Source organism: Salvelinus namaycush, chromosome 3 (assembly GCF_016432855.1).
Source record: "Salvelinus namaycush isolate Seneca chromosome 3, SaNama_1.0, whole genome shotgun sequence".
Classification (NCBI taxonomy): Eukaryota; Metazoa; Chordata; class Actinopteri; order Salmoniformes; family Salmonidae; genus Salvelinus; species Salvelinus namaycush.
In genome coordinates, this window is record NC_052309.1 from 88,112,355 (window position 1) to 88,122,096 (window position 9,742).

A 9,742-nucleotide genomic window follows, 5' to 3' on the forward strand; every position below is an offset into this window, starting at 1 on the left:
ACCCACATCAGAGGTGGGAGGGGTTTCCCAGAGCTGTGTGTGTGTGTGTGTGTGTGTGTGTGTGTGTGTGTGTGTGTGTGTGTGTGTGTGTGTGTGTGTGTGTGTGTGTGTGTGTGTGTGTGTGTGTGTGTGTGTGTGTGTGTGTGTGTGTGTGTGTGTGTGTGTGTGTGTTAGATGTGGCCTACAGAATGGTGACAGAAATAAAGACTGATGGAACCCTAAATAGTATTTTAGCATAGTGTTTCAAGTGAAAACTAACTGATTCAAATGGAAGCCTGTAGTGAGGAAAACTAACTGATTCAAATGGAAGCCTGTAGTGAGGAAAACTAACTGATTCAAATGGAAGCCTGTAGTGAGGAAAACTAACTGATTCAAATGGAAGCATGTAGTGAGGAAAACTAACTGATTCAAATGGAAGCATGTAGTGAGGAAAACTAACTGATTCAAATGGAAGCCTGTAGTGAGGAAAACTAACTGATTCAAATGGAAGCCTGTAGTGAGGAAAACTAACTGATTCAAATGGAAGCCTGTAGTGAGGAAAACTAACTGATTCAAATGGAAGCCTGTAGTGAGGAAAACTAACTGATTCAAATGGAAGCATGTAGTGAGGAAAACTAACTGATTCAAATGGAAGCCTGTAGTGAGGAAAACTAACTGATTCAAATGGAAGCCTGTAGTGAGGAAAACTAACTGATTCAAATGGAAGCCTGTAGTGAGGAAAACTAACTGATTCAAAAGGAAGCATGTAGTGAGGAAAACTAACTGATTCAAATGGAAGCATGTAGTGAGGAAAACTAACTGATTCAAATGGAGGCCTGTAGTGAGGAAAACTAACTGATTCAAATGGAAGCCTGTAGTGAGGAAAACTAACTGATTCAAATGGAAGCCTGTAGTGAGGAAAACTAACTGATTCAAATGGAAGCCTGTAGTGAGGAAAACTAACTGATTCAAATGGAAGCCTGTAGTGAGGAAAACTAACTGATTCAAATGGAAGCCTGTAGTGAGGAAAACTAACTGATTCAAATGGAAGCCTGTAGTGAGGAAAACTAACTGATTCAAATGGAAGCCGGTAGTGAGGAAAACTAACTGATTCAAATGGAAGCCCGTAGTGAGGAAAACTAACTGATTCAAATGGAAGCATGTAGTGAGGAAAACTAACTGATTCAAATGGAAGCATGTAGTGAGGAAAACTAACTGATTCAAATGGAAGCATGTAGTGAGGAAAACTAACTGATTCAAATGGAAGCCTGTAGTGAGGAAAACTAACTGATTCAAATGGAAGCCTGTAGTGAGGAAAACTAACTGATTCAAATGGAAGCCTGTAGGGAGGAAAACTAACTGATACAAATGGAACCCTGTAGGGAGGAAAACTAACTGATTCAAATGGAAGCCTGTAGTGAGGAAAACTAACTGATTCAAATGGAAGCCGGTAGTGAGGAAAACTAACTGATTCAAATGGAAGCATGTAGTGAGGAAAACTAACTGATTCAAATGGAAGCATGTAGTGAGGAAAACTAACTGATTCAAATGGAAGCATGTAGTGAGGAAAACTAACTGATTCAAATGGAAGCATGTAGTGAGGAAAACTAACTGATTCAAATGGAAGCATGTAGTGAGGAAAACTAACTGATTCAAATGGAAGCATGTAGTGAGGAAAACTAACTGATTCAAATGGAAGCATGTAGTGAGGAAAACTAACTGATTCAAATGGAAGCCTGTAGTGAGGAAAACTAACTGATTCAAATGGAAGCATGTAGTGAGGAAAACTAACTGATTCAAATGGAAGCATGTAGTGAGGAAAACTAACTGATTCAAATGGAAGCATGTAGTGAGGAAAACTAACTGATTCAAATGGAAGCCTGTAGTGAGGAAAACTAACTACAGCGACTCTGTGGCATCCTACAGACAGTTTTCACTTTTCCAGTTTTCAAGAAACAGTTTACAAAAATTCCAAGTGAAGATCTGTCATTACTAATATATTCATGTTTTAGATGGGTGAGGGATATTTGTATATTTTGTTCACTCTGCTGTTAATACAATCCCCAAATTGAGCATGGCAGCGCAGCAGTCATGTTCTTCAGGAATTCAGCACAGAACAAAATGTGTTATGAAGATGCATTTTGAGATTGTATTAACAGTGAAATAATGAATAAAATACAAAAATAGTGTAGTTCTCCTTTAATCTGTAATACATGGCTCTGTGTTCGACAACTGCTGTCTACTATACAGATGTGAGAGCAGGAGGAGGGTGGAGCTAAACAGACGGTACCTCAAGCTGCTCAATACGTGCTGCTTAAAACTTTCCACAAAGCTTACTTATTCAAAGCTAAACGTTTAACACGACCCTATTCTGTTGTCGTGACCCTATTCTGTTGTCGTGACCCTATTCTGTTGTCGTGACCCTATTCTGTTGTCGTGACCATATTCTGTTGTCGTGACCCTATTTAGCTGAATCAATCATTACTGGAGGTTGAGAAAATAAATGTCAATATATCATCCTACATTTCAAGCCTAGAGCTACTTCAACCTAAACTGGTCCGAGACCTGTTTGTGCTGTCATGCCAAACAATAACAATAGGAATTGGCAAGACGGTACAGACAGGTCTGGGACCAGGCTAACTTCAACCTATCACATAATAACACATTTACATTAAAAAAAAGGCACAGTCAGTCAATGAGAAAAGTTCATTTTTATTTCTTTACAGAGAAACGGCCAGCAAATGGGTTAGCTGTGGCGTGTGGATGACCTAGTTAATATAGATGATGACATAGTTCACAGTTTAGTCATTAAAAACATACACTGCGATAATATAAAGAAAAACACTGCATTCTGTGGACATAAAGTAGAGTATGGTGGTCTGTACACAGACAAACTGAACAGACATTGAGGCTGTTACAAACGGCACCAAATTAAGATTACGTAGAGATTATTTGATTCTGTAGTGTGGATTACTGATTGTACTGTATGCTGCATGAAGTCTGTTAATAATCCAATTTGGAAATGATGATAAAGCATTAGAAGACACAAATACGTTCTGCACATTGTAAACTGGGTTACAGTGAATTGGCATCTTATGAATTCTGAAGAATTGACCCAAAACACATACATGAACGTTCTCACATGCATTCTGTCATAGTGAATAAGAAGACTCTCTGTCTTTCTTTGTAAGCTTTCAGTGGCCCTGTTTAACTCAGATAACAGTACAGTATGCTGCCCTGTTTAACTCAGATAACAGTACAGTATGCTGCCCTGTTTAACTCAGATAACAGTACAGTATGCTGCCCTGTTTAACTCAGATAACAGTACAGTATGCTGCCCTGTTTAACTCAGATAACAGTACAGTATGCTGCCCTGTTTAACTCAGATAACAGTACAGTATGCTGCCCTGTTTAACTCAGATAACAGTACAGTATGCTGCCCTGTTTAACTCAGATAACAGTACAGTATGCTGCTTAGTCAATCAAAACAACTGTTCTGTCCTTACTTGTTCATGCTTGGTCCCCTGGGACAACACACACACGAACACACACACATCTGTGTGTCGTCCTGTCTGCATGAGTCCAGCTGACACGTTACTCAGTGTGTCTGGTGTTATCTTACCCCACTTCCTTAAACCCCACATCATGACTAATCGCAATTGGTCAAGCATAGCTTCCAGGCACCTGTTGGATCAGGTGGCATTCTATTGGTCTATTGGTATCTGTTGCATCATGTGATATTCAAATAGATCTGTTCTATTGGTCCCACTTTGCTTTCCTGCAACTTGGAATGGAGACAATGTTCATTATTGGTCATCTAGGGAATGATGATATAAAATGTAGTAATGGGTTATGGAATTTCTACTGTACTTAGATCCACCACCCACCCATTTCCATTTAATAGACATTGTGATATACCCCTACTTTGTTACTGGTGTTTAACGACTACATTGGAAATAACACGAGAAATAATGTGATGAACATAAATACATATTTAAGATATTTCTAAGATCAAAATAACAACAAAATGAACATTTAAGAATTCAAATTAACAACTGAATTAAGACTGGTCCACTGATGTAAATATCTGTGTGCATATTTAAGTTATACAGCTCGGCCTCATACTGTAGTGCACTACTTGACCAGAGCCCTATGGGCCCTGGTTAAAAGTAGTGCACTGTATAGGGAATAGGGTGCCATATGGGATTCAGTCTGTGAACAAAAAAAATCTTAATCCCAGAGCTTCATTCCAAAAGTATCTGTTTCTCCATCTGCTTCACCAAGGACTTGGGCCTAAGCGTTATTCTCTCTCTCTCCTACACAAGTCCGCGGCAGGCCTACACGCTGCTGTCTCAACGGTGCACATAACACAACAACTTGTGCAGACCTGGGTCGTGTTCATTAGGCACCAAACAGAAGAAATAATAAAAGCTAATTTTCCATTGCAATATATCTTAAAAACATTTCCATTGTGTGCCCTAATGAACACAACCCTGAACTTGAAGAAGGAGTGGCTGTACTAGATGTGTGTGGGGGGGGGGGTCCGACTCCTCACAGAGGAATTTTGGCTCGCCTTTGATTTGATTTCTTTGTCGAAGTCAGTCTTTCTGTCTTTCCATGGTTAAGGTAAAACGAAAAAGGTTTGTATAAAATCAGCAGGCACTTCGATATTTTTTCTTCGATATGTTCAAATTGGCACGGGGATAGCCTAGCACCCTCCAATCCTCGTCCTCCAGTTCTCACATTTCCATGAGACCTGGGTTGTGTTCATTGGGCACCATACAAAGAAAAAGGGGAGGGACTTCTTGGACTTGTAGAATAGGAAATGGTCATCTTCGTTGTCTGTTGCAAAACATATTGATGAACACGTCCCTGGTGAGTAATGAACAGTCACCTACGGTCTGGATAGGGTGGTGTACACCGGCTGGTCCCAGTTGGAGGTGGGGGGACTGTGGGTGGGGGGAATGGACAAACTGTTGAGGATGGGGCTCCCGTGGTACGCCCTTCTGGAGGAGTGAAAGTAAGGGTACTGGTACAGGCTGGAAGGGTAGCCTGAGTAGGGGTTGTAATAGTTGGAGCTCTGGAGGTCTGTATAGTCACACTGAGAACTGGAGAAGGAAGCTGCAGCTGCGGATGACGTCACGCAGGTCTGGGCTGTGTAGGAGTGGGAGTAATCTGAGTGGGAGGGGGAGCTGTGAGAGTGACTGTCGCCGCTGTAGTGGCTGGGGCTCAGCTGCTCCGTCTTGATGTGGGCCCGGTGCTGTGGGACCGCCTCACTAGAAGTTGAGGAAGAAGCAGACATGGTGGCACTCTTGCGGCTCCAAACGGCACCGTTCGCTGTGGCGTGGCTGTATGATGTATACGAGCCGGCACCAGATGCAGGGTTTGGTCCATGGTGGCCGTGGTGGTCCACGCCTGCACCAGCGGTGGAGGCATGGCCGTTGAGCGGTAGATACTGGTCAAACTCATGCACGTCGAAGGCCTCCATGTTGCTGATGACGTCGGTGCTGAGCTCGGAGATGTCCACGTTGCTGAAATCGATGTTCTGTCGGCCGCTGTCCAGCAGGCGCCGTCCCTCGTGCTTCATGTCCTGTTTGCCCCCGTGGTGCAGGTCCGTTTTGGGGGTGGTGGGGGGTGTGGGTGGACCGTGGGGTTGGCCTTGAGGATGGTGAAACAGAAACATGTCAGCTGTGTTGTAGACCACACTTGGGAATGGTCCAAGTGATCGAAATATAGTCGAATTTGATCACATTTAATTAATTGGTGAATTTAGAATGTCATGAAGCTTTGGGGACATTGTGTAAAATCTAAATATTATTAAGAGTTACTGCACAATTAGCTCCTAAAAAACAACAGACATTGTAAAGTATTGACTGTCCTTAGCCATTTACACGTCATAAATCTAAATAGTTGACTACATAAGATGTTAATTGTGCTATTTTGACACATTCTTTCTCATCAACTCACCTGCATGTTCAGGGTGGTGGTGTCCATCGGCTAGGCCTGCCAACAATCCTGGTTCAGCCTTGTACATGTGATTCCCCAGCTCTGCACCAGAGTCGGAGTCACTCTGCCCAGGTTTCACACTCTTCCGACGCCGAGGCTGGTACTTGTAGTCGGGATGGTCTTTTTTGTGCTGCACCCGAAGTCTCTCCGCTTCCTCCACAAATGGCCGCTTCTCATTCTCTGAGAGTAAGCTATGGTAATAGTGTGAACAGAACATGTAAATGAACTATTCAGTTGGTGCATTGTAATAGCCTAATTATAAAACCCATATATTTTTTATTAAGTAGGCCTATTTAAACAGGGGAGATAATTCTGGTCATTAGGCCACAATTATCCAAAGTGGAAAAACGTACTTTCCTCCCTGTTTTTCTTTCTAAATTGTGCAAAAATGTGCATGTTTTCTATTGATGAACTGTATAGACTTCACAGAATAGTGACTGGAGTGATGACCTAATTCGTTTCTATTTAGTGACACATCTCTTTCAAATCAGATTCAGACATTTTACTGTATCAAGTATACTTGTTTTTGTTTGATAGGCCTATGTACATTATATATTTTTTTAGTTATAAACATTTCCACTTGGTCCTACTTACCGCCATAGTTTCCCCAAAGTCTTGCTCAGTTCGGCATTGTGCAGATGAGGGTATTGGTCCGCGAGCTTTCTGCGCGCCGCTTGCGCCCACACCATGAACGCGTTCATCGGTCTTTTGACATGGGGTTTATTTTTCAGCGAGCCATTTCCTCGAACGGGCATGGGGACGAGGGACCAGTCGTATCCCTTGAGAACCTGCGACACCGCGTCACGTATGCAGGCTGGGAATCGGTCATCATCCTCGCCGTCCAGTTTCTTTCCTATACCAGCGAGGAGTGATCCGTGTCCATCTGATCCCGTTGGCGACGAGGGCGCATCCGAGTCGGAATCATCCTGCGACATGGAGCTCGTAGTCCCCGCCGGGCTACACGGTGGGTCGCTGATGGACTTGTCATGCTCTGCGGTCATTTTTAACATTTGATCAGCCTCAAAAGGATTATATCCGGTGTAAATACTCTAGTGTCGTTGATTATTATTTTTTGCGTCGCCGACTATTCAAGTGAAAATAATGAGCTAGAACAATTGCGCATTTGACGCACGCTGAACCATGGTAGGTAGACTCCTTCACAACATCAACCAAAACTCAGTTGTTTTCCCTTTCTGTGTTTGTTTGTTTTTCTTCGTCCTGTCCTGTGCTGTCAGGGGTGGTACAGTTCTGGACGCAGCAGTCTTCACAGTGAGTGCAGACTTTGGGCGATAGAGGAACTTTACTTGAAGTTTGGAGCCCTCACTCCACCTTCTGCTTCTGATTGGTTGAGCCTTATCACCATTTTCGTTTCCGATTGGTTGTGGTTTTGAATGGCAAGTAATTTGTAAAAAAATAAATATGTGTTTCTGTATTAATGTTTTCATGTTTTCCTACTCACCCCAGCATGCACTCGTTTAGTGCGGATCAGCCTACCTATTTCGCAATCGCAAATAACGATTGAACCGTTGTTTAATGCATGGAAAACACCTCCAATGTGACGTTGACTAAACTTTATCACAAAACATCAAAGTGTCAGAAAGAACGATTTCCAATCTTACGTCCAGTAGCATATTTACACATCAAGGAATTGAAGTTATTTATAAAGAATAGTTCTAGAATAGTCCTCCATAAACGTACTGATATGTTTTGGTATGTTAAATATTTTGGAAAAACTTGGGAGGCATACTTTACTTTTGTTCCATACTTTCTAGACTATTTCACTATTAAGTTGCATTGCATTATTCACAAATAATATGCTTTAATTCAATATCCTTATGTTGGGTAGCCTAGTAAATATGCATTTATCCTGGTCCAAAAATTACTTATTTAAGCAATATTGTGATTTCAAAAGATACTTGACATAATCCTATGAACATATTATTTGTTATATTTCATTACCTTAGCAATTTGATTCCTAGTGGTCACGTAGATGATACCGAATCATATAAAACAATGTTAATGTCCTCAGTGCGCTTCTAAGTTTAAAACACACTCATAAACACATGTGTTGTATTTATTGTCTAAAATGTCATCTAATAACATGCTGACGCTTTTGAAAGAATTGCATTTATATCCTGGATAAATAATGGTAAATATGAGTTTTAAAACATCCAATGACAAAGACAATATTTATGTCATGTTGACAAGGGGGCATTTTAATTTAAACCATTGCATAGAAAACGTTTTGATATGAAATACAAGTTTCTAGGTATTACAAATATGTAATAATATATATCCACGTCAGGGATTTGGATTAAAGCATCACATTAACTCTCTATTCTGCACAGCCACTTCATTGTTGAAGATGAAAGTCATTCGTTTCCAGTCCTTGCGGACATTTTGACAGGGTTTATATCCGTAGACTAAGTTTTGTTTGGACAAAATAGTCACCGACAATCGAAATTCATTCACATGGGATAAGACTATCAGGCGAAAATATTGTAAAGAGGTAGGATATAAAAATGTCCAGGTAAAAAAAAACATTTCGTTTATTTTTTTCGAATGGCAACATATTTGTAATGTTATAAATTGGTCAGATATTTGTTAAAAAATTGTAGTCGGACGCTGGAATAACAATTATAATTGGCTTCACGATAGCTTGTACATTATTTAAAAATCCAAATAAAATATTAACTTTTTGAACGCGTTGGCTATTCTGGGTCCCATTCTAAAAGCTATTGAGACAACCCCGTATTAATGACAGGTATGAGAACATAACCAACTCTCCACAGTCGGTTCAGCGCGGTGTCCAGTGTAGTCAGTGGTGCTCTGGGTTGTATTTCTGTAGCTGCAGCGCTCTCTTGCCCATCAGACGCCGTCGGCCAATTAGGATTCGCCAGTGGCACGGTACCACCGCAAGTCAGCGCATAGATATCTGCCCACTTTGTGCCAGGGCCATGGAATTCAATCTGAAAATGTGAAGTACAAATGAAAAGTAATTGTGAAATGAATACATTATGGTTACATAGGCCTACTAAGACACATGTTTTATTGTTGAAGGTCATTCTAATAAATAACTTGTGAGAGATCAAATCAAATTGTATTTGTCATCTTAACGTGAAATGCTTACTTACAAGCCATTAACCAACAATGCAGTTCAAGAAATAGAGTTAAGGAAATATTTACTAAAATAAAATAAAAAGAAACACAATAAAATAACAATAATGAGGCTATATACAGGGGACAGGTCTGGTCCTAGTTGCCTGTAACATTGCAGTCAGTCGTAAAGGTCACACAGAGACAGCACTGTTCTGAGCTTGCCAGGTGGCAAAATAAGTTCGATGCCTATGGTGAACTTAAAAGTATTGGGGAAAAAACGTTTTGAAAAGACTAAATGAAAACTTAGTCCACATGGCAATAAAAAATGAGAATACAGAAATAAAAAAATAACATTTTCAACGTGTAGATTGTTTATGTGTCAGTTCAACAGACACATAATCAGGGTGCTCATTTCATTTACACTGTAGCAGTGACTCTCATCTCACTTTTAGTTGCCTATGATAAGACACATATATCCCTGTGAGGGGCACAGCCTGCATTTGAATTGAACACTCTTAACCATGTAAAGAACCCTCCTAACGTATCAAAACATAGACCTCTGTTAGCTTTAGACAACATAGCCTCATCACTTACACGCTGCCAGTTCAGGGACACGTAGGCTAACGTATCAAAACATAGACCTCTGTTAGCTTTCGAC

At 40.8% G+C, this 9,742-nt stretch overlaps 1 protein-coding gene across 1 annotated transcript; it reads right to left on the minus strand.

The window, feature by feature from the left end:
- Positions 1 to 2,671: 2,671 nt before the first annotated feature.
- On the minus strand, positions 2,672 to 7,276 carry LOC120041833 (transcription factor Sox-8-like). The gene is made up of 3 exons (XM_038986694.1): positions 6,580 to 7,276; positions 5,947 to 6,176; positions 2,672 to 5,637 (listed from the first exon to the last, which is right to left on the minus strand). The coding sequence occupies exons 1-3, from the start codon at positions 6,993 to 6,995 to the stop codon at positions 4,874 to 4,876; spliced, it is 1,410 nt and encodes a 469-aa protein (XP_038842622.1). The 5' UTR covers positions 6,996 to 7,276; the 3' UTR covers positions 2,672 to 4,873.
- Between the last annotated feature and the right edge of the window lie 2,466 nt (positions 7,277 to 9,742).

Coding starts and splice junctions, on each gene's coding strand:
- LOC120041833 (XM_038986694.1), bottom strand. CDS start 6,995: ATGTTAAAAATGACCGCAGAGCATGACAAGTCCATCAGCGACCCACCG. Junction 6,177..6,579: donor ACTTTGGGGAAACTATGGCG/GTAAGTAGGACC, acceptor CTATTACCATAG/CTTACTCTCAGAGAATGAGA. Junction 5,638..5,946: donor CCACCACCCTGAACATGCAG/GTGAGTTGATGA, acceptor ACCATCCTCAAG/GCCAACCCCACGGTCCACCC.